This window comes from Punica granatum, chromosome 4 (assembly GCF_007655135.1).
Source record: "Punica granatum isolate Tunisia-2019 chromosome 4, ASM765513v2, whole genome shotgun sequence".
Classification (NCBI taxonomy): domain Eukaryota; kingdom Viridiplantae; phylum Streptophyta; class Magnoliopsida; order Myrtales; family Lythraceae; genus Punica; species Punica granatum.
Window position 1 is genome coordinate 2,186,585 of NC_045130.1, and position 23,923 is coordinate 2,210,507.

Genomic DNA, 23,923 nt, shown 5'->3' on the forward strand with positions numbered 1-23,923 from the left:
AACCGAGATGGCGGAAAGGACTTCATTTAATCCGAAGGGAAAAGTAAAACAATCAGGACAGTTCGTGTGAATGCTGCTGCTACGACATTTATGTGGTTTTGGAAGAGGCTCGATATTACAGTTCTGATGATTGATGAAATAAGGTGCGTCGTTCCTACATTAGATCCCGTATCGTCCGTATATCGCAAGGAAAAAAGTCTTAGTCAATGCAATCCATTCCTAGGGAGGTCTATCATTCAGGATGTTACCCTCTTCTTGGCCCAGAGCATGACGAGAGTAAAGCCCATCAATGACATCATCACAGTCTGCAAATAACCAAGCCGAAAAATCATAAGCATATAAACCAATCTTATGAGAATGAATTGGGAGAATTTTTAAAGAAATCATATCCCAAAGCCTGTAAACTGTCTACTTTTTCTATTTAAGGATTTCACCATCAATTTGGTCCACAAAATCCCCGGAATGGAAATATGCACAAAACTTGAACGGCACGTGGCAGATATATTGCAAATGATCGGTAGATTCGAGTTCTAGTGACTTAAGTTGTCAAATTGACTTACAGAGATAGCTGGAGGCACAGCAACAAGTGGATCCTGGAAGAACTTATTAGCAAGCGCAAGAGCTAATAGGCTGCTCTGCATCCCTGCAAATAAATTATATCACATAAGTTATTGTCAAGGTGCTGCGGATAAGTAAGAAGGAAAAAGATGAATAGACTTCATATGCTGATTTGACTTCGAAATCTTTCCACTGATTCGTACAAGGCATGTCAAAAGTTATTTGGAGTTCACTTCACTCACCTGTTTCAAAGGATAATGTTCTTTGCAGTGCCTTCACATCGGGTGCCTTATGGAAGAAAATGCCAGGAAGGTAATACCCAATAATGAATGCAGAGAGATGGAAAGCAATGATGAGCGACAAAATCAACAGACCAAAAGAAGACACAATACAGTCCACATTTATTGCTAAAGGTGCTCCAACGCAGAGAGCCGTGACGAAGACCGAGAGCGGTGGGAGAAAAGGCCTTATAGCACTACAGATCCAGGGAAAGAACCTAAAACCAAAAGATGTAAAAAAATAAAGACTTCGATGTAAGAAGATGAAAACTGACTGCACGTGTTGTTAAGGGCAACAATCATAAGATAATCTCCTTTTAGAATCGGAATTAACCTATTCAAAAGCAAGCCTGCAGTGATTGGTGCGACGACAATCTGCAGAATGCTCGATACCATCCCTTTCACATCAACTGGTAGTCGTTTTCCGATTAGCAAGAGCGACAATAGTGGCGTCACAAATACAGCAGTTGCAGTCGATAATGATGTCATAACAATGCTTAGAGGAGCCATTGGTGGGTCTGTCAGAAAAGTTGCATAGTTCGAGAGCTGTGCCCCGCTAACACAAGATACCAACATGATCCCAGCACCTGAATCACAAGTTTACAGATTCTGAGAAATTTATGAAATGTGACTTGCCTACTGGTCCACAAGAGCATAGAGATATAGCATTATAACATTTTCTATCACCCTTGAGAATTAAGGGAAAGGTTATCCCCAATCTCCTAAAAGGAGATTATCTTTTGCCAAAAAGAGAGACTTGCCACTTACTTACCAACAGGAGTTGGTAGTCCGAAAACCGTCGCTGACATTATGCCAAAAAGATATCCAAGAAGGGGCTTCACGATGAACTGCCCAACATAGCCAGCAAAAATAGCTGCAGGTCTTTTAAAGGCTTCAAGGAAATCTTTCTCACTGGAATTTACCCCAACTGCAAACATCAAAAATCCCAGGGCTGGGGCATAGTACCTAAAGCAGATTTCACCGAAATATAAGCGAGTGCTTTTCTTATGGGAAATAGAAAAAGCATTTCTAGACAGAATTATACAAGAGAAGACTTCAGTTCTTTTTACGAAAACTGAACCAGATTGTTAACAAGTTTTTCAGACCAGAGGCCAAGCAAGTACCTTCGCAAGAACAATCTTATTTTTCACTCACTAGCACATAAAATATATACACAATATATCTGCCAGAGATTTTTCTACTACCTGTTAGTAAACCAAGTGAAGGAAGGTGGATAGAAAATAGCCAGCAATGTGCTAGCAAGGACGACATGAGGCAAGAAAGAATTTGATTCCTTCAAGATCTTTAAGATGGGAGCCTGCTTTCCTTGGACAGAAACCTGTTAAGATCCAAAAGACACAGCCGGTGAGAGCTCTATAGTAGATTTTCCCACAGAAGTTTAAGATAAATGTAGCCGGGTTCCTCCCAGGTTAGTTCAAGATCTGCAAGACCCCATAAACACTTTACATTCATCGAGGTCAAGGTTAGTGAACTGGTCAGATCAAGTTGAGCAAGGATTTTACACGATCTGACACGATTGATTTTACATGATCAGTCAGGTGTAAACAAAGATTTTACTGTCATCTGACTGATTGTGTAAAAATCGGTCAACAGAGAATTCCTTGATTTAACACGAGCACCTTCCAAGGAATGCCCGAGTATAGCAAAACTTCATGTTCCATCAAATTCTCGGTAGTCAATATATTTGAATAAAAAAATCACTGCTGCTAGAATCAACCTTTATTTCCTTGCTACTTTAACCATTTCTATATGAAATACTCCAGTAAAAATGTTGAAATACCCGCCCATCAAGGGAATAGAGCGCTGAGTAATCCACCTGGAACGATTCTTGGGAGAACTCCTGATCCGGGTTTTGCTCGAAAGAATCCAATGTATCCTGTGAGTTGCATTTGCTTAAGAAGCATCTTCTGATATCCAATGCTTGTTTGCACATGGCCCCGCAAGCAAAAACAAAACCATAAATACTAAAAAATCAGTCTTCATGCAGTAAGAAGAGACCATAACCAATACAACCAGAGTCGAATACATTGCGGGTAACAGAGCAGAGACCTACCTGAAGTCGTCGAACTTAAGCGTATTGGAAACCCTAGAGCGGCTTTATCTGCAAACAGAAGAAGCCACTTGATCATAGTAAATATATAAAGACAGCAGAATATGAAGCAATCATAAATTCAAATGCACAGACAGAACAACTTGTCAAGTTCCGCTGTTCAATAAGCCAAAGGGAATTTACACAAAACTTGTAAACAACCATAAACGAGGAAGTTAACAGCACAGTCGTCCCTTTAAATGAACTCTTTGAAGAAAACTGTGCGAAAAGCCAGGAAATTGCAAGAAGAACACGAGACCCACTTGAGAGCGAGCTCCACTGAACCCGCTGCACGGTTGGGAGCTGATCCCTACGCGACAGGGAAGACAAATTGGGCTTGCGGGTCTGAAGGAGTACACGTTCATGGTGAATATGCAGAGTCTCTGCATTCAATTTCATGGCTTTGGCGAATCACTGAGCATCGAGTGGAATGATCGCCCAGGGCAATCAAGCACATCAGGTTTCGGGAATCTCCCCGGAGAAGAAAGGCGAGGCGATACGGGGCGGGAGAGAGGAGAAGTTGGGAAAGCTAGCTGATGAGTGGTCAGAGATTTGCGAAAGTCAAAGGACAGCGTGGCGTTGCCACGATGGATGCTGACGTCGGATTTGAAACATCTATTCCTTGGGCAGTTTCTCCTCGGCGGCCAAGCCCGCCCGTAATGTTGAATCGGGCAGGGGGAAGCCCCGGCCGCCCCGCCTATGGACCAGATTTCCGGTGAGTGGGCTGATTGGTGCGGTTTGCTTTCAAAGAGGATCCCTTGTAACTTCATCAACTTGGTCTTTATTTTTATTTTTTTCCCAATCAATTGGTTTTGATTATTTATCGCAAACCAAAACCTTCATCTTTTCTCTCGGTTGATCGAGTATTCGGTTCAATTTTGAAAAAATTGTCAAGATTTGATTCGATTTCAATTTAGTGGATCGACCATAGCCTAATTGTGAAAGCCAAATGACCCAATCCTTGAATTATCACCAACCTTAAAAATGCATTGAAAAAAATAAGTTATGTATTCCAAATTCAAATATTATGGCGTAACTAAGAACGAGAAGAAATCGGAATTTATGTTGGATTTCTTCTAGTTAAAAGATGAGGAGGAAGAAACCGATCACATGTTATTCCAACGCATTGCGTGTATACTATATATATTGCCACACAATCAACACCACGGCGCCATCGAGACATCATCAATATCATGTTAGGCATATTCACCCAAAAAAAAAAATCATGTTAAGCTTGCGAATTTGTGTTAACGTCTTGTATTGTCTACTTATATTGTATTCGCGTGAAATAATTTTGTTAAACATTGTCAGTAGTATAATCATCTTGTGCATAGTATTGTTAAGATCAAAGGTGTCCACAACTGGGACATTGTTAGCATCAAAGATGTTCGCAGCTTGTCATTTCAATCTTTGGAAAAGACGTTTGATCCCTTAGTTGTATAGATATCGATTGATCAATGGGATTGTCATGCACATTTTTCTTAAGGGTAAATTGCACTGGTGGTTCAAAATGTTTTACAGTTTTATTATGGTCCAAAAAGTTTTTTTCGTTATATGACGGTACAAAATGTTTCAAAGTTGTTTCATGATGGTACAAACTGTCAATTGGCCCTAACGCCGTTAACATTTTGCTGACGTGTCGCATCCTATGTGTCACTTTTGTTACATAGAACCAATTATAGTACGCCACGTCATCTAAGAGAAAATAAAATTTTAAAAAGTCCAAAAAATACAAAAAATAATTAAAAAATACAAAAAATAATTTTTAAAAATACAAAAAAGAGTAAAATTTTTGAAAAAATAAAAAAATTAAAATTTTGAAAATTTTAAAATTTTTAAAAATATTTTTAAAAAATTTAAATTTTTTTAAAAAAATACAAAAAATAATAAAAAAATACAAAAAAGAGTACAAATTTAGAAAAAAATTTAAAATTTTTATAAAAATTTTTATAAAAAATTTAAAATTTAATATTAAAATTATTTTAATTTGAAATAAATAAAATTATTTAAATTTTAAATTAAAAGTTTAAAATTATTTTTAAAAGTTTTAAAAATTTGAAATTATTTTTAAAAGTTTTAAAATTTTAAAATTTTTAGAATTATTTTAAATTTTTCGGCCACGTCAACGAGGAGATGACACGTAGTAGCCACGTCAGCGTTGACTTGACAGCGTCAAGCTCGAGTTGACGGTTTGTACCATCATGAAACAACTTTGAAATATTTTGTACCATCATGTAGCGAAAAAAACTTTTTGAACCATAATAAAACATTTGTAAAACATTTTGGACCACCAGTGCAATTTACCATTTTCTTAAACAACAAGTTCACAAGATTTACAATAGCACTGTGGGTTCCCTCCTAGAAAGATTGCTATAGTAATTGAGTTTGTTGGGATTTTGTGGCTTGAGGACTCTTCCTCCGTTCTCACGGGCGATTTTGGTTTGATGATTAGATTTTAGAATCATGATTTTGATTTTAACTCTACCCACTCTACAACAAAAACATACGTTTCCCAAGTCAAATTTATAATACCATCTCATTTTTCTTTTTCCACAATCAAAATCAAAATCAAAATCAAAGTTACTTTAACTTTGAAACCAAACGCCCCCTTACAGTTGGTAGGAGGTCGAGATCGAGAATTTGGGGTTCACTGCATTGCGCTCATGGTTTAGATGTTTACTGCCTAATTCTTTCTGACGTAGTTTTACATTGGAGGTTCCCTCTAATTTCTTTAGAAATTTCATCGAGCATTTTTCTTGTTTAAGTAATGATATAATGCTCATTACTATCAAGAAAACAAAAATTATAATAGGATTAGATCAAGATTTTAGAGGGCTTAATTGCATTGTTTGAGTTCCACTGTTGTGTAATTTTTACGTCGTATTTTTCTAGTGGGTAATCGAAAAGATTTCATTTGTTATCCTTATCTTGTAATTTTTTAAGTATTTTTCCTTGTACATTTCTACCAATGAATAAAATCCTTGTTAATACGGAGAAAGAAATTATAATATCATTAACGTATGCATTTTCTTCCCCAAAAAGAAGTGAAATCTTAATTTATGGTGATGTTTGATCGTTTAAATGGCTAGAAAAAGAGAAATTAATACTGTTTTTTTTCCTTGCAATTTTGAATTTTGTTTTGGGGCGGGGCCCATCTCCATCTCCCTCGCGACTCTCGAGTCAAGCACGAAGACAAGACAAACCGATAAAACGGTAAGGGGCAATCTCGAAATTATCTGCCAGTTGCAGGGGCAAATGTTCAACCCCGCCGAAATTTCAGAGACGTCGACAGAATTTCCGCCGCCCCAAATTGCGCTCGGCCCCCGATACTCCCCGCTCCGTGCCCCCTCGATTGAAAGACAGAGACCTCTCACAACCCTCCCCGCATTTACATTTCTGCCCTCGCATCCGTACAAGACCTCGTCCCCCTGTCCGCCATTAAATGAAAAACCGCAGGCTATTTCAGTCAGTACAAGATTCATTACTGTTCAATCTATGGGGGGCCCCACATTTTCAAATTTTTGGATCGTTACGTTGCAAAACCTAGGCATCATAAAAAGACAGGAAGAAAATGGGGAAATATTTATTGAGAAAATAATTTTAAAAATAATTTTGTAAAGTTAATATAATTAATAAAATTAAGAAGAAGAAATTGATTATGTTTTGAGTAAATTCTTTCTTTTCACTAAGAGTATTTTCTTTTTCGGTTTATGAGGTATTCTTAACATGTTTAATGAGTTTAGTCCCGTTCAGATGTCGATTTGCACTAGACAAGAAGTGTTTTTCGTGATTCGAGTATTTGTAGTAGTGCCGAGGGGAGGGGGGATTTTGGATTTTATATATTTGATCAAATTTAATTAATTAACTTAATTGGGGATTCAGAATATTAATTTTATATATTGTATTGGATAAAAATACCGAAATGTCCCTTTCTCTCTCTCTCTCTCTCGCTATACCTGTGTCTTCTGACTCTGCTACCAGAGGGAGACCGAAGCCCGCATTCCCAGATTTATTATTAGGGTTTTAAGCAATGGGAAAATGGCTGATTTTGATTTGAACGGACCATTTGGAAGAGAGAGGAAGTTTTGGCTTTACTGCAGAGTCTGATCAGTGAGTTGAGTTGACTGGGTGATGGGTTCGGATTTTGGGGTCTCCCCGGGCTCATTCTTTGTCACGGGAAACCTCAGTTGGCTGTGAGAGAGAGAGAGAGAGGCATTGGTGGTTGGGGTTCCGGAGGTAGAGAGAGAGAGAGAGAGAGAGTGAGAAATGGAGGAGGACGAGGATATGGAGGTTGAGGAAGTGTATTTGGTTCATGAGGTTGATCTTGATTACGAATATGATGCGCCCCGGTACTTTGATTTCACCCGGGAGGAGAGCCCTGCGGAGGCGCGTCAAGTAGAGCGGTGGTTCGAGTCCGCCAAGTGCTACCCGCCTTCTCGTGAGTCCATCGGCACTCAATACTGCTATTCCCAGCCTTAAAGTTGTTGTTTTAGCCGATTTCGATCATGTGAAGCTTTGGGAAGCCTTGACGGGTTGATCACTGAGCATTCTTGAACCCCTACTGAATCTCTTCCAGCTCGTGCCTTCCCCTTGATTGATTGTGCTTTCTTCAGCTCTGATCACTTTGAAAATGTGCCCTTTCTATTCTGAATACCAGATGTGCATGCTTGTTGATCAACGAGCAATCTACAGTGAACGGTGTTGATCCCCTGCTTGAAAATTTGCCGTACTTTTTTTTTTCCCCCCTCTGTTCTCTTAATTTTCTGTTCTAATACGGTCAAAGAAAGCTTGTTCTGATATACCTTTGCTTCTGAGAATTTTTTTGCAGGAGAGTTGCTACTGATTTTATTTTACAAAAATTTGCAAATGGATTTGGTGTTCAAGAATGGCTAGAACCAATGAAAGTCGTGAGTTGTTGACTGGGGGTGAACTGTTATAGTGAAGTCAATAGTGGGAACTCTGTGATGTCGTAGCCTTGAGATGTTGATTTGCTCTTGCATTTTCTGGAAATTTTGAACTTTTGTTAGTTTGGACCTAAAGCTGGTTTCGTCTGATGCTTATCTTTTTGGGACATTCTTTCTTTGGTTTCTTCTTTCGTAGCATTTGCAGCAAAGTTGCTTCAGAGAGATGACCTACTTTTGGAAAATGATGATAAGATCTCTCCACATTGCGAGGATGTGGAGTTTGCTGCTATGGTCTCCGATAGTGAATCTGATCGTGTCTGGGCAGTGCATCAAGCGATTCAAGCAAGTATGAAAGGTGAAGTGAAAGATTGCCGAGGAGCTCAGGGAAGAATATTTGGTATCATGCAGAATGAAGGTGTGCCAGAAGTTCCAAATCGCCCCACAGAATTATCCAAAGGTGATTGAAAGACTCTGACAGATAAGCTATTTAAGTGTCAAGGCTTGGAAGTGATGACTAATGCAGCAGTGGTAATTTATGCTTATTGTGAGAGCTCTATGTAGTATGATGCTTCTTCATTGGCAGGATCGAGATTCTGTAATCAAATTCTCTCTGAAATATTGAAGACTAAAGCTAAGAATGCTGCCAAGTCTAGGAGCTCAACTTTAATGAAACCCACAGCAAGCATGTTGGCAAAGCATAATCAACCTTCCCAAGTCACCAGCTCAAGGTTCTCCTCGCAATTGATCCGCTTTTCCCCAATAATTTCTAAATATTATACTGAAAACCAATCTGACGGATGAGTGACTGGGAAATTTCTTATCATCTTCTTCATATATTTAACTGCTCTAAAGGAGCTCGTTTTATTTGAAGCGTTGTTAGTTCATATGCATATTATTGGACAGATTCATACTTGACTCTAAACTACACTGCATGGAGTATGAGAGGTTTGATGCTTGTCCTATTAGCATTTGCAAACTCTCTTATACATTTCTCTGTTCACTAGGTTCAATATGCTGCCTGGTCAACTAAATCAAAGGATCACGTCTATTTCTGGCACTGAAAGGCAGGCTGCCAAGAGGCAGAAGCTAGAGGGAGGTCATTTATTCAAGGTCATTACATGCACCCTGTATATTTTCATATTGATCTTTTTAATTATAACTTGTCACTGGGTCCATATATTTTGAGGATATTTGAATTGTCGCATCAAGATGGTTTCTGATAACAGTCAGAACATCAGTTCCATTCCTTAGAGAAGTACTGCCAAATTAGAATAGTAAATATTCTAATTATCAGCTGTGACAATGGAAATTTCTGAATTGCAAAATAAAATTGTAGCTAGGCTGCATGATGCGAATGTATAAGTCCTGGCTTGAGCCTGATTGGGCTTGAGTTTTATAAGTCTTTCATAGGATCGATTCATTATCCTTTTTTTTTGGTGGTAAAGTGAGGGTTCTTTGTGTTGCATTTGGGGATACAGTTTGTTGTAGCACCTAAAGATTGATTTTGCTTCTATTCAGGTCGTGGAAGAAAAACAGCCCCTTAGTTTGGTCCACAAGGCACCTAAAAAGGTATATATCGGACTATATAGTTACCACGTCATTTGTCTCCTTGATTACATACTTTTCCTATAATTTTATCTGGTTACCCTTTTTGCCATCTTCTCCACTTAATGCTCTCCCAGTTATCATTGAGGAGCATTTATTTGTAGTGCCAACAAACACCTTAATGGCACTATAATAATGGTTGCGTGGTGGAAAGAAATTGTGGTTGCACTTTTGACTAAAGGAAAAGCTGTAAATGTTTTTGGTGCTTTTTGAAGGATACTCTCTTTGAGAAGACCCCTCATCAAAAGCTAAGGATTACCATTCCAAGGGAGCCTGATCTTGAAACAGCTCAACGGGCCCAAAGGACGAGGTTAGCAAATCATTTCTTCAACCTGCCTTGAGCTAGAATCATGATATTGTCTAGCTTATTAAGATTTATATGGATTTGTATGTAGGCTCAAAACCAGTAGTGAAATGGAAGAATCAGTGGTCAATGTACGGAGATTTAAAGCACGCCCATTAAATAGGAAGGTTGGTTGCTGGACGTATGCAATGTAATTGAGCATGAGCATAAGTTCCTTGGCATCTTTATCCTTGAGCGAATTTCATTATGGGAATTTTGCAGATTCTTGAGGCTCCTCAACTTCCTCTCTCACAAAAGAGCACTCCAAGAATGCCAGAGTTTCAAGTGTGCACTTTGAACACTCTCTCTCTCCTGTAGCGGTTAATTGATTTCTCTTCCAGACTCTCATATGGATACGTGTGGTCTTGCAGTTATTCCATTTGAAGACCTCAGAAAGAGCTATGCAGCATACTCCGGCTTCCTTGTCATCATCATTGTATTGCAACGAATCTGACAAGGTTACTATATGATCTGTCTTGTTATAACTTCAGTCAACTTGACTTTCGCTGTCTTCTTTGGTCTCTCTCTGTCTCTATTACAAGCTGCCTAAGTAACTAAGTATTTCCCATGTAGGAATTACACAAAGATGGCAGGTTTTCTGTAGCAGAAAATGGAAACAAAGCAGCGGGAAGGTATTTATCATTGAGTTTGTCACATGTCTCTGTACATCATTCCTTCACACTCTTTTAGTAGTTGATATATTAGACAAAAACATTCCTCCTTTTAACATTTAATGCCTCTGAATTCAATTGTGGAGTTACGTCAAAATTTGTTTGCAGAATATCTGCATCAGCTACATTGAGGCAGGATGGGTCTCAATTTTTCAACTTCAAAGCTCATCCCCTTAATAAGAAGGTTAGTTCAAATGAAGGAAATATGATCAACTCCTAGAGAATTACTTGAGCGATCCTCAAATTGATGGACCTATATCACATGTGCAGATATTGTCGAGTAAAGGAGATATGGGTGTCTTCAGAAATACCAAGCGTGGAACTACAGTACCTATTGTATTGAATGCATTCTTACTCGTTTCTAGACTATATACGCATTGCCACGTCTCCCATCTTCAATAATGTACGACTCTTTTTTACAATCTTCCAGGAATTTAAGTTTCACATGGAGAAGAGGACTGAGCATGATCTTTCCGCTGAACTGTTCAGCAAGGTAATAATAAATGTTGAAATTTTTGGTATATTGAGCAAGTTGAATGATTCCCAATTTCACACGTGTCAGTACTTCTGATGTTCTCCTTTCTCAGCCTGAATAAGTTATATATGTTCTGCTTGTTATCAGCTCTCCTTGAAATCTGAACTCCAGCCAAGTAATCAGCCGATGAAATCGCCTCGGCCTCCGTGCTCACGTGTGAAGGTTCGTGGGCAAAACTCCAAATAAGGAATGTCTTTCCATATTTGTCTCTTGTCAACTCGTTCATTGTGCTGCCTTATTGAGTTGTTTACCTTTTCGCTGCAAGGGCTCAAAAGAAAATAGATTCAGCTCTGTCCCACATAAGCATGAGGTAGCACATTCCATCAAAGAAAAGCTGCCTCCATACGGGCGGAAGCAATTCAACCATGGAATCCATGAAGCTGGTGGAGCAGTTGGCCCGAATTTGGGCATGAGGTACGCTGATACACGATCATGAGCATTCCCTACTTTTGCTTTAAGAAGGGATATTCCCGTGCTGAACTTTTTCGTGGTTGCTTTTAGGAGTTTGGACATTCGATGAAATTTGAAAAAGCAGGCTTTTTTTCTCAACGAAACTCGGAGATTATACAGATCCAGAATTATCTTATCGATGGAAGGTCGATGGATTAAGTTCCTGGAGTTGGTCACGCTTATCAGAAAAATCAAACTGCTCTGAACTGCACTGGAAGATCGAACCGACTCAGAAAAAGAGAACCTCTTCCAAAGGAACTCGTATTCCTTGAAGTTAGCTTGACGTCGTGTTCATCCCAGATAGGTAGTCAATATAGATGTAATGAGGTAAATTTGCTGTATAGACATTTTCAGGCCGATTCATGTTGAAACTGTTCGATGCAAGGCTACCGTTTACTCGGTGAGATCGGTACAACCAATTGAATGGAATTATTCTTTAGAGGTCAAATTTGTCCCATCGGGCTGCTGCTTGGGATTACCATTTACATGAGATGACAATTCAAGTTCTCTCGATGTACTTTTCATTCAGTACCGATACAAATCCATCAAGATTTTGCTCTTACCTCTTTGACCCATTAATTTCCAACTTTAATTTAACCTTAACAAAAGGAAAAGAAGAAGAAGAAAAGGTTTTCTTTATTTAAAAAAAAAATAATTCTCGAAGGGTTATATCCAAAGGCACGGTCTTCAACATATGACAAACCTCTGTCAACGAAAGGAAGAACTGAATTTTCTGAAAAGAAATATTCAATGCAAAATCAATCAAAATGTTTATATATGAAGATTTATTGAGGCATTTATATAGCGTCACGCATCCAATATTTGATAAATTTTCCGGTGAAACATAAGCTGAAAAGCTGTCTGACTCTGATTCAGTAAAGTTGAGCCTCCAATTTCTTCTTGCCCGAAGCTACTCGCTTGGAAGGCCGCCGCTAATGGCGAAACAGCCTAACATCGTCTTCCTCGAGGAATGGCTGAGGACCAGCAGCGGCGCCGCCGCCAAGAACCCTTCTCCTTCATCCGCCCGGGAAATCATCCAGGCGTGGTCGGACCTCAGAGACTCTCTCCGTCACCAATCCTTCAGCTCCCGCCACCTCCACTCTCTCAAGGTCCTCCTCAGCTCCCAGTCCGCCCTCCACGTGGCAGACCCCCAGGCCAAGCTCCTCATCTCCCTCCTCTCCTCACCCGGCCTCTCTCTCCCCAGAGAATCCTCCCCTCTCCTTCTCCGGCTTCTCTACATCTGGGTCAGAAAATCTTTCAGGCCCTCCACTGCGATTCTTGATTCTGCTGTGGAGGTTGTTGTCTCCGGGGCTCTCTGTGATTGCAGGGCAGACCCTTTGCTGTTCGCTGAGGCTGTTCTCCTTCTGGGTGCCTTCAGTTTTGCGCCAGCTGTATCTCAGAAGTCCAAGGTTGCCTCCTTGGAGTGCCTCGTCAAGGTTTTATACGAGCAGTGCCCGTACCCGTTAACGGTTTCTGCTGAAATTATCATTCCAAATGTTCTTGCAGGAGTTGGGTACGCTCTTTCTTCTCCTATCAGTGTAAATGATGGTAAAATCTTGGATTTCTTATTTGGAGTATGGGGGAATGAGGGTGAGCCTTGTGCAAGTGTTCCTCATGGACTAATGGTTCTGCATCTGATCGAGTGGGTTGTTTCTGGATATATAAGTGTCCGTTCTTCTGAGAGAGTTGGGTTGTTCTCAAGAAGAACTCTTGAGGCTCCTGATGTAAAGTTTGTTCCTTTTGCTGTTCTAATGGGTGCTGGTGGTGTCTTAAGAGCCTGCGGGAGGATTGCACCAAGTGGGTCAGGGCTAGAACTTCTATCCCAGCTGAGAGTTTCTGCCGAAAACAGGATAGAATCTATTTCCATGGAGCTAATTTCTCGAACGGAGAATTTTACCATTGTACCAGCTGATGGAGATAGACTCCTTTTACTGTGTCTATCGATAGCATTGGCCAGGAGTGGCTTCATATCTCCTCGGTCCCCTATACTACTTTGCCTTGCTTCAGCACTGTTGGTCGAAATCTTCCCTTTGAGACGCCTATACCCAAAGGTGCTGGAACATTCTCTCAGCAGTTCAACTTTATCAGTACATAATGAGGTTAAAGAACACCTGGACAGTGTACTTCTTATGGAAGCAGGTGCCATAACAGGCATTTTCTGTGACCAGTATGTGGCCGCAGAGGAAGAGAACAGAAGCACGGTTGAGAGTCTTGTATGGAATTATTGTCGAGATATATACTTGGGTCACCGTCCTGTGGCTTTGGTTCTCTGCAGCCGTAATGATGGATTGCTTGCAGATTTGGAGAAAATTGCAGAACCTGCTTTTCTTATGGTAGCGGTCTTCGCATTAGCTGTAACGAAGCAAAAATTGAATACCAAGTACTCTCAGGAGGCTCAAAGGGAGGTTTCACTGCGGATATTGGTAGCATTTTCATGTGTAGAGTATTTCAGGCGAATGCGATTGTCCGAGTACATGGATACAATCAGAGGAGTTGTTGGATGTATTCAAGAAACTGAGTATGCCTGCATATCTTTTGTGGAGTCAATACCTTCTTATCTTGACTTGACAAAGGGGCAAGGTTTGTTTCCATCTATTCTGTAGATTCTGTTGTTTTATTGCTTTTGGGTACCATAATGATCGAGTTTATTGGAGTTGGTGCGCCAGAATGTTCACTTTCTCAAGGAATGGAATATAATTGGTCCATAGATGGGGTGCAAACTGCTCGTATTTTGTTTTACCTGCGAGTCATTCCTACCTTCATTGAAAGGTTACCAAGCAATGTTTTTCGGGATTCTGTGGCTCCAACTATGTTCCTGTATGACCTCTATTCTCATCCTTTCTAGTTGGTTGGCCATTAAAAAATTGGGGCATCTAACTCTTCTTTTACTTATGGATGTCCAATCAGATACATGGGACATCCTAATGCAAAAGTTGCTCGGGCGTCACATTCTCTATTTGCTGCCTTCCTCTCCTCCGGGAAGGATTCTTTTGAGGATGAGCAAGCCTCGCTCAAGGAGCAATTCTCATACTATTACGTGCAGAGGTCTTTAGAGGTACTTTGGCAATTGACAGCCCAGTGAAGAGAAGTCCATCTCTGCTCCCAAAACTTTTAAATAGACTACAATCTTCTTTTTCAGGGATTTCCTGATATAACTCCTTTTGAGGGTCTGGCTTCGGGAGTAGGGGCCCTTGTTCGGCATCTTCCTGCAGGTAGTGCCGCCATTTTCTACTGCATTCACAGTCTTGCTGAGAAGACCAATGCGCTTTGCAGAGTGGTGCTCTCTCGCCAAGAATCTGATGCATGGAAGAGTTTGCAAGGAGAGAATGAACCTTGCAAAAAGATCCTTGACTTGCTTCTCCGGCTTCTCTCTCTTGTTGATATTCAAGTAAGTTGGTGCTTATGCGGAAGAGACTCGGGAATTGGGATAATTCTGCAACTAGTGGATGAATTTTTAATTCTGATGACAAACTATGCTAAATTTCCAGAAACTCAACACTTGTACAAGTAGATGTGATTTAGTATACTAGATATACTTTTATGGTGCAGTGTCGTACTGACTGAAGATTATCAGAAAATCAGTGTGTACCATGGTTAAAGAAAGCTTCTGATTTCCTGTCTTGGCAATTTCTGTAACCTATTTTGGATTTTTATTTGTTTCCTTTTCGGGTTATTTGAGTTCTATCGGTTCTTGTCAAACCTGACTTGGACATGAGAGGGAGTATGATCCCTGCTCTTATATGCTTGAGACCAGGTTTAATCTATTTTTTCAAGCTCTTTACAATATAATAAAATTTTTATCTCCTCTCAGATTGTTAAGCTTGTTAAAATTTGAATGCTTCAGGTATTACCCGATTTGATGAAGTTGGTGGCAAAAATGATCGTTCAGCTACCCAAAGATGCCCAGGACATGTTTCTCAATGACTTGTATTCACAGGTTGCAGATTCTGATGATGTGACACGCAAGCCCACATTAGTTTCATGGCTTCAGTCACTGTCTTACCTGTGTTCTCAGAACTCGAGCAGAACCACTGAACCTATGCCTTCTTCTTCTTCTTCTTCTTTGACTGACCCATTATATGCTCGACTTTGAAGAGTTAGGTGTGGTCTGCTGGCTTTTCTCCTCTTTTGATTGAACTATATTTGTGCTTAGAATTTAATGCTAATCGATTCAGAAAACAACAGGTAAAGCAAACCTGATGAAGATCTGGAAACCAACAGACGGAAGTGGGTTTCATGTACAAAGTATAGAAGCCCTGCTAAGTGTTTCTTGGTCTCTACTCTCTAGGCCAAGGGAGATAGGTCCTCGAGTTGACCAAGTTCGCCACAGATTGTGAAGTTCACTGCCGTGCATTGGCCCTCGAGGTGACTGACCTGCTATGATGAGTCACACTACTTGGTATTCAGGATCTCTGAAATCATGACATCACAAGTTGGAGAGTTAAGACCCTAACTGGTGCGAGATCTGGTGCTTGTTTATTGGGGTCACTTCACTTGTGAGATATGGTAAGGATGATTGACCTTACTATTCTTAGATTACATGTCTACAGGGTACTTGCATTAGAGATTTAGGATGAATAACTGTGTTGTATAGGTTGGCCCAAAGAAAAAAAAATTTGTGTTGTATAGGACGAGATCATAAATTTACTAAAAGTTCGAGCGACTTGCGATCTTTGTGGCTTTTTTCATTTGAATTGTTTGGACATGTGGTCAGCCGTATGGATTGTGGAATGTTCCTAATATTCAATCTTGATGTTGATACTCAGAATAACTGTAGATTATGCATGAAATTTGGCTTCATAGCAACCTTTATAATCAGTACAAGAATGTCATTGCATTCTCTAATTTGCCGCCTTCCCTATTCTCTGGGAAGAATTGTATCAAGGATGAGTCGGTCTCATTGAAGGTTCTCGTACTGTCACATGCAGAGGTCTTTCAAGGAACTTTGATATTGAAAACTCAGAGAATAGAAGTCCACCTCTGCTCTTAAACTTTTTAAGTAGATTACTATCTTATCCTGAAATTACTCCTTTTGAGGGTCTGGCTTCGAGAGTAGGGCCCCTTGCTCATCATCTTCGAATTCCCGCAGGTAGTGCTGCCATTTTTTACTGCATTCACAGCCTTGCCGATAAAACTAATACACTTTGCAGAGTGTCCTCTCTCACCAAGATTCTGATACGTGGAAGAGCTTGCAAAGAGAGAATGAACCTTGCAGAAAGATCCTTGACTTGCTTCTCTGGTTTCTGTTGTCTGTTGATGTCAAAGTAAGCTGGTGCTTACACGGAACAGACTGAGGATTTGGAATGGTTTTTCTTCTTTTTGGATGAGTAAATTGGAATAATTGGCAATCAGCGGATGAAATTTCCAGAAGCTCAACACATATACGAGTGTATATGATTTTTCATACTAGATATACTATTATGGTGCACTGTCATACAAGATGAAGATTTTTGGAAAGTGTTGTGTGTACTGTGTATTAGAGAAAGCTTCTGATCTCCTATCTTGTCTGATCTTCTTCTTCTTCTTCTTCAGTTAACTAAGTTCACTGCAGATTGTGAAGTTCACTAATGTTCTTCGGCCCTAGGGATGGATGGCCTGCTTTGATGGATTGACACACTTGGTGTTCATGACCTCAGAAATCATGACATCTCAAGTTGTTGGAGCTAGCCTGTAGAGTTTTAGCGAAGCAACATTCTCGTTTAGCACTAATAGAGAGCATACGCTCCGACTATGCAAGTACGATGGGCTCCCAATCGAGACCGAGGATACGCCGATCGATTTCTGCTAGGGTCTTGGGCTTTCCTATCTGAGCATAACGCAGGGCAATGTTCCTTCGCGGAGCCAATGAATTTAGCCATCGATTGGTCTCCCTTCCTAAGGTCTAACCATTGTTGACCAAGAAGATCCTCTTGTGCTGTAGTTAAGGTGAGAAAAGAAGTTGCAAGAGACGACTATGCCTCGTGGGACATCTTAGCAGAGAGAATAGTCACCCTGATTTTCTTCGTGACAGCCAACATCACGCATGTAAGGGCAAAGTTGTCTCTAGACTGCCTGTAGGGATAATCTGGGTTCAACATGGTATTTCCATATGCTCCTATAACGGCCTTGCTCGATGCCGTGATTCTACCTTCGACATAATCGATCCACCCGTAGGTGGTAAGCAATGGGGTCATTACTTCTTTCCAGTAGAGATAATTCCTGCCATTGAACTTGACAGGTATGGTTGGAAAGGACGAGGGAAGAGCAGTGGAGTTCGAGGAAGAAGAGTAAAGGAAAGTGAGGGTTGAGGAGGAAGAACTATCAACCATGGTGCTGAGAAGGTAGACGAGTCAGAGAGATGAGCGAAAGCAAGCTAATCAATTGGGAGTTACTCGGTCAAAGCTCTAATACCATAAAGATTCGGGCACACAAAATGGTTGAATCCTCACTTGAATATGAGGTGAGTATATTCAATTATATAGACATTGTCCATAACTGTCAAAGGAAAGTACATTAATGTGTATTAATACAAGCCTAAAGTACAACAAGTACATATGAAAATACCGAGCAAAACAAGTATGGATGGAAATCTATGATCTCGTATCATTCTCTATTAAGTACATTGCTCAGAGTTCCAGCAACTCGGCATGCAACCTTTATGGCTTTTTACATTTGAACATGTTTTTTCGGTAGGTTACATTTGGACATGTTCATCCCTTGAATTTTACGACCCTGAGTTCAGTGCAAAGTACAGAGTATTTATTCATGAGAGAAGAGTCAACTGTTACAATTAATGAATCTCATGCATGCGACGGCAATGACCAACTGTTACAATTAAGTCTATATTATGTTTCTTGTGATCTATAAACAGATAAGAGTAGAATTCTATTCAATACACAAAAAGGGAAAAAAGCGAAAAATTAGGAGAATTGGGAGAGAGTTGGAGATGGAGGATTTCAGTTATGTTATTTATCTTGTGCTATTCTGCTGGAGCCTACTTGGTGCCTTCCGGTTGGTATCGAGCCATTGGAGAAAGCCCTCTCATGCCAAGCTACCCCCGGGGCCTGCGCCTCTACCTGTGATTGGGAACCTCCTGTCTCTCGGTGACAGAGCCCACAGGACCCTCGCAGACCTGGCCCGGATCCATGGCCCTGTGATGTCCCTGAAGCTTGGTTGCGTGACCTCGGTGGTGATTTCCTCGGCTGCTGCTGCCAAGGAAGTGCTGCAGAAGCATGACCTCTCCTTCTCTGACAGGGCCGTGCCTGATGGGGTCCGTAATACTGACCACCACCTCCCGCTCGGTGGCATGGCTCCCCGTCTCCCCTCATTGGCGGAGCCTTAGGAGGATCTGTAAATCACATATTTTCTCTGTTGAGAGGCTCGCCAACAAGCAAGACCTCCGCCGCCGAAAGGTATGCTTGGATATTCTCTTTGGAAATTTTTGCTGAATTTTTGTGCGCTTTATAAGACGTGTTAGATCTTAAAAACTTCGTTTTGACGTGCCATAAACTCATTTCTTTTTCCTTCATTTTCCACGAAGACCAAATGGAAGAAATTGGAGACGATTGCCGGACTGGCCCGGAATCCTCTTTACCATTTAAGTCAAGTATGTAGTCATTCCATTATGCATTCTCACACCTTTTCGGTTTGCTAACTCTCCTCACAAGGTTGACGAGCTTGTCGAGCATGTCCGGGAATGTGCTGGCGCCAGTAACCCAGTTGAAATTGGGCAGGCGGCATTCAGCACGACCCTGAACTTACTCTCTAACACCATTTTCTCGATGGACCTGGCGGATCCGAGCTCAGAGACAGCGAGGGAGTTCAAGGGGCTGGTCAGTGACTTGATGGCAGCAGTGGGCGAGCCCAACATGTCAGACTTCTTCCCCTTTCTCCGGCGCATGGATATTCAAGGGATCCGGCGCCGCTTGACAGGCTACACTGCGGGGATGAGCAAGATGCTTGATCGTTTCATTGATGGACGGGTAATGGCGAGGAAAGAGAGCAACTACCGTCCCGTTAACGATGTCTTGGATGTTCTTCTAGACATATGCGAGGAAAATAATGATGAGCTCGACCGAACCAACATGCAGCACTTGTTGATGGTAAATGTTACAGACTTCCGTAATTCGTTCGTTCCAGTTAGAAAAAGCTCTTATGTGGTTGAAAGTACGAAATCTTGTTATTGTTTGTGGAAAAATAAGGGGAAAAAAAGGGTTATAACATTCGATCAGAAAGCTAAGACTGTCTTCCACAGACAAACCTTTCACATGTTTTGAGTCTTTGATTAAAAAAAAAAAAAATGATTGCGTGTGAATTATGAATTTTTTGATCCATTATTTTTCCTGGTCCAATGGCCACGGTATGAAACCTGACAAAAAAAAGCCCAGATTTCTTCGCAAGCAATAAAGAGACATTTTAATTGACCTCTAGTTTTCTTCTATGATAATGATACCGAGAAACGGTCATAAATCATATAAAAAAGTCTACCCCGTTTTGAGTTTCCGATGATGACTATTGGATCAACAGTTAATAGGACCCACATTGTTTCAACATCAGTTAGGACCTATTGAGCTGTTCATAAAATGAACGGTTGAAATTCCTTAATTTTTATCTCTCTTGGAAGCTTAATTAGCTTAATTAATAGTCGAAATCTCTATACTCCTGGGCTGGAACATCTTATTTCTGTTTAATAAACTACTAGTTTAATGGCCGTGCGATGCACAGGTTTTACTTTTAAATGCTAAATGCAATAATATTTTCCAAGCAATTCACTGATTTTATTATTTTGATTTATATCACTTTGTACTATGTAAATTAATTTTAAACATATCTCATACTATAATCCCAATAAAGGGTTAGCCCATTCATGCAATTTCTAGTTTACTTTATATAGATAGTTTTTTAAGTAATAGTTGATTCGCCCACTTTTAAAATTTTTATTAACTCATTTTATTCCTTATTTTTAATAAAATATTGTTTTTAGTAAATAATCTTAAACTAACGTGTTGTTTTTGGATAAAAATAAAATTTTCTATAATTTTAAAAAGTAAACCTTAAAAAAATTATAATTAGTTTTTAAATCACCAATTCTGTTTATGATACTTCATATTACATTCTTTTATAAAATTTTGTATAATTTATAAAAAAAATTATTAATTAGCTTTTAAGTCACTGAGACAAATGGTAGTTTTTAATACTATATTCTTACACCGAGTGCTATTTCTAATTACTAAAATTACTAAATTTATATTTTTATTCCTATTAATGTACCTCATTAAATGCACCAATTCATTTTTACTTATGTATATTAGATTAGATTTGAACTCCACCTTTTTAGCCGGAATTTTGCTTTCGTAGTAGCCAAAGTGATGTTATGATATCGACTATGTCAATTAATTTCCTTCATAGTCATTTTTCTCCATTTTGAATCTCGAATAGCTAATTAATTATCTTGGAATCTTTTAAAATTTGCAGGATCTATTTGCTGCCGGGACAGATACAACTTCCATTACACTTGAATGGGCTATGGCAGAGCTGATCCACAACCCAGCCATCCTCTCAAGGGTCCGAGAAGAAACTGATCGAGTCATAGGTAGAGGCAACCTGGTCCAAGAATCCGACACCGCCAGCCTCCCTTACTTACAGGCCGTAGTGAAAGAGACCTTCAGAATGCACCCATCCACGCCTTTCCTGATCCCTCGCAGGGCCAGGGAAGACACAGAGGTCATGGGCTTCACAGTCCCAAGAGGTGCGCAGGTGCTGGTGAATGCCTTTGCAATAGGCCGTGATCCAGAGAGCTGGGAGGACCCAGACTCGTTCAGGCCCGAGAGGTTTTTAGGGTCGGAGATCGACGTGAAGGGACGAGATTTCGAGCTGATTCCATTTGGGGCGGGCCGACGGATCTGTCCAGGGTACCCGCTAGCACTGAGGATGCTCCCGCTGATGGTGGCTTCTCTGGTCCAAGGTTTTGATTGGAAGCCTGAAGGTGGGGTAAGTCCCAAGGATATGGACATGGAGGATGTGCTCGGGCTCGCCCTCCGTAAGGCTAGACCATTACGAGCCATTCCAATTCCTGTGCAGTAGCCAAAATTATTAGACAAAATGCACGTCGTTTTGGTGTTATCTCGTATTAGAGCACTCATGAATAGCCCATAAAGAGTACACCTTCGTTGTTGTCGTCCCATACTACACTCATGAAAATGGCTGCTGATTTTCTATCTTGATGTTCATACCTAGAATTACTTAAGACTATTGCAGAATAACACGTCTCATCACATCACCTCCGCGGTTTACTTGGTACAGATTATTCTTGAACTCGAATTCATCATGCTTGCGGGTTCTGATTGAAATCCTGTACATCCTCACACAAGCGGTGACATAGGGGTAATAGCGCATGCCGTGATTGGATTCGAGTGGACGGTAGCCAAGTTCTTAAGCAGATAGTGCTGCATGAAATTTTCTGCTAGGTAGATAAGAATCTCATCGCATGATAACTACCAGCTAGCATTTATGAACTCACTCAATCAAACATGGCATCTTAATACGGAGAATTTAAATCGTGTGCTTTACCTCTTCTTTCCGTAAAGGAGTTTAATTGGACCTTCAGGTTGATCGATTGATCAACCCGCACATGCTCTTTTACAGCAGCGGACCACTAGGAACCATGGTCTGATTGCTGTCATTGCACGTAATCGGGAACCTTCTCTCCTCCAGTGTCAATTGTCAAAGATGCAGAAGATCCTCTCGGGCCTGTCCCAGATTTATGGTCCATTGACGTCCATGAGGGCTTGGCTCGACGACCTGGCCTCATGGGGATTTCCCACGATACGGCTGTTTAAATTGGATTGATCCATGGCGGAGCTCATGGGCAAAAGCGGATTGATCCATGGCAAAGCTGATAGGCAACTCGGTCATCCTCTGCAATGCTCTAGAAGAAATTCATCCATCAGCAGATCACAAAGCAACACTTCGACCCGAGGGACTCATGGTCCGGAAGAGGAGCACAGGTGGCGCTGGATATTTTCACTATCACCTGCAAACCCAAAAGCTAGGCCGCTGAATGCAGTTGCCATTGGTCGCACCCCGAGAGCTCTCACCCCAGCTCATTTAAGCCAGAGAGGTTTCCGAGGTCAGAGATCATTGTCAAAAAGGAAAAACTTTGAGCTGATTCCTTTGGGTCCAGGCAAGACAAATCAGCGTAAAGTATCCATCTGCAGCCAATGCGGGATCATTCCACAGGACATGGATATAGACGTTGTCCTCAGGGCTCATGCTCCACACCCGGGCTAAACCACTGCCAGCTATAGCTATTCCTATCCCGGGATAGTAGCCAGAATTTTGTTTTTTCTACGGGCATCATAGTAAGTCATTGTCATCGATGCCGGGAACTTCCGATTACAATGCTGGCTGGAGCTGTGATCAAGCTTTAAATTCACATCTGAATCTGAATCTCTAATCGGGGACAACAAAATGATCGAGCCGAACATATAAACATGTCAAAATTGCATTTTTTTTTCCCTTCGCTCTTCAGAAAATCAATCGATCACGTTCATTTCCTGCTGGCATTACAGTGTGCAAACCTTCTTAACATACTCAGAAATTCATCAGACCCTTTTGTACAAAACTGAACCGAAACAGACCGCTAAAGTTGCAGACTTCAGCAGACAAACCCAGAAAACTATGACTGTATGAGGACAACTTGATTGATTTAGCTCAGAGAAGAACCGCAGAAGGGGCAGAATCTGAACTCGGGCTCCACGGCTTCCTTGCAGAACCGACACCGCAGGACATCAGGCTGATCTGCCACTGCCGTCGTCGTCCTGTCGGCCGACAGCTGAGGAGGGAAGAAGAGGTTGCAGTCGTTGCAGTGGAGGAGCTGCTCCTTGCCGGGCCACCGCCACACGGGGACGAAGAAGGCCTTGAGCACCTTCTCGTACTCGACGAGATCGGCCTTGGAGCCGCACGTGATGCACCTGCCGGCGCCGTACTTCAGCACCTGCCTCACCTGCTGCTCCACCCCTCCGACGAAGAAGAAGAACATTGCTTCGTTAGTTAGACGAGTTCTCAAGTCAAGAACACAGTCGGATCGATTCGATGCTGAGCTTCGCAATCGCAGTGGGCCGATCACTCGTATTCCTTTATAAATGGGAAGGGAAGAAGTCGGCGCCGGCAAGCCCACCGAACCGGAGGTTCTGGATCATTTCGGAATTCGCTTTTCGCGTTCTGGATTCCTTTCGTTAGCGAAGCGGAAAACAGGGAAAACGGGGAAAACGTCATCCGGTTGACTGACTGGAAATTATGGGCTTCCTTTTGGGCTTTGGTTCTGGGCTTCTGTGTAATGGGCTTCCTTGTGGGCCTTGGCGTAATACTTTACTACGAACTGAGCTACTTCATTATAGCCAAGTACCTTCGATCAAACCTCATGGTTGATTGGACGAATCATTATGGCATCAATCTCGTTTCACGCCGGTCTTCTGTTCGCGTTCGGTCG

General features: G+C 41.1%; 5 protein-coding genes across 13 annotated transcripts; 3 read left to right on the forward strand and 2 right to left on the reverse strand.

Annotated features, from left to right (window-relative positions):
* Positions 1-8: 8 nt before the first annotated feature.
* Positions 9-3,476, reverse strand: LOC116203984 (probable sodium/metabolite cotransporter BASS5, chloroplastic). 6 transcript variants are annotated; one of them, XM_031535985.1, is made up of 9 exons: positions 3,210-3,476; positions 2,911-2,958; positions 2,638-2,777; positions 2,042-2,175; positions 1,609-1,802; positions 1,171-1,423; positions 801-1,054; positions 561-643; positions 9-305 (listed from the first exon to the last, which is right to left on the reverse strand). In XM_031535985.1, exons 1-9 carry the CDS (start codon positions 3,343-3,345, stop codon positions 237-239), a joined length of 1,311 nt encoding a protein of 436 aa, XP_031391845.1. In that variant the 5' UTR covers positions 3,346-3,476; the 3' UTR covers positions 9-236. The 6 variants fall into 6 exon arrangements, with proteins under 6 accessions (XP_031391845.1, XP_031391846.1, XP_031391849.1 ...); XM_031535986.1 differs by having other exon boundaries at positions 2,674-2,777; positions 3,210-3,475; XM_031535989.1 differs by having other exon boundaries at positions 2,674-2,794; positions 3,210-3,454.
* A 3,423-nt stretch (positions 3,477-6,899) lies between these two features.
* LOC116204717 (protein TPX2) lies at positions 6,900-11,961 on the forward strand. Of its 2 annotated transcripts, none has more exons than XR_004156399.1 (16): positions 6,900-7,384; positions 8,047-8,307; positions 8,434-8,578; positions 8,855-8,960; positions 9,369-9,419; positions 9,671-9,765; positions 9,851-9,926; positions 10,021-10,083; positions 10,170-10,256; positions 10,372-10,430; positions 10,578-10,653; positions 10,740-10,805; positions 10,900-10,962; positions 11,092-11,166; positions 11,280-11,418; positions 11,506-11,960. XR_004156399.1 is itself a non-coding variant. In XM_031536965.1 (16 exons), exons 1-16 carry the CDS (start codon positions 7,213-7,215, stop codon positions 11,522-11,524), a joined length of 1,563 nt encoding a protein of 520 aa, XP_031392825.1. In that variant the 5' UTR covers positions 6,900-7,212; the 3' UTR covers positions 11,525-11,961. The 2 variants fall into 2 exon arrangements, 1 of the variants encoding a protein (XP_031392825.1); XM_031536965.1 differs by having other exon boundaries at positions 11,270-11,418; positions 11,506-11,961.
* A 197-nt stretch (positions 11,962-12,158) lies between these two features.
* Positions 12,159-17,013, forward strand: LOC116204715. Of its 3 annotated transcripts, XR_004156398.1 has the most exons (7): positions 12,162-14,034; positions 14,121-14,271; positions 14,362-14,509; positions 14,594-14,842; positions 15,299-15,555; positions 15,640-15,960; positions 16,544-17,013. XR_004156398.1 is itself a non-coding variant. In XM_031536964.1 (6 exons), exons 1-5 carry the CDS (start codon positions 12,390-12,392, stop codon positions 15,545-15,547), a joined length of 2,442 nt encoding a protein of 813 aa, XP_031392824.1. In that variant the 5' UTR covers positions 12,159-12,389; the 3' UTR covers positions 15,548-15,550; positions 15,640-16,244. The 3 variants fall into 3 exon arrangements, 2 of the variants coding, with proteins under 2 accessions (XP_031392824.1, XP_031392823.1); XM_031536964.1 differs by lacking the exon at positions 16,544-17,013 and having other exon boundaries at positions 12,159-14,034; positions 15,299-15,550; positions 15,640-16,244; XM_031536963.1 differs by lacking the exon at positions 16,544-17,013 and having other exon boundaries at positions 15,640-16,244.
* Positions 17,014-18,379: 1,366 nt separating this feature from the next.
* On the forward strand, positions 18,380-21,516 carry LOC116202833 (geraniol 8-hydroxylase-like). Its single transcript, XM_031534458.1, has 3 exons — positions 18,380-18,703; positions 19,101-19,535; positions 20,908-21,516. Exons 1-3 carry the CDS (start codon positions 18,380-18,382, stop codon positions 21,514-21,516), a joined length of 1,368 nt encoding a protein of 455 aa, XP_031390318.1.
* Positions 21,517-22,920: 1,404 nt separating this feature from the next.
* LOC116204719 lies at positions 22,921-23,708 on the reverse strand. The gene has a single exon (XM_031536968.1). The coding sequence runs from the start codon at positions 23,471-23,473 to the stop codon at positions 23,141-23,143; it is 333 nt and encodes a 110-aa protein (XP_031392828.1). The 5' UTR covers positions 23,474-23,708; the 3' UTR covers positions 22,921-23,140.
* Between the last annotated feature and the right edge of the window lie 215 nt (positions 23,709-23,923).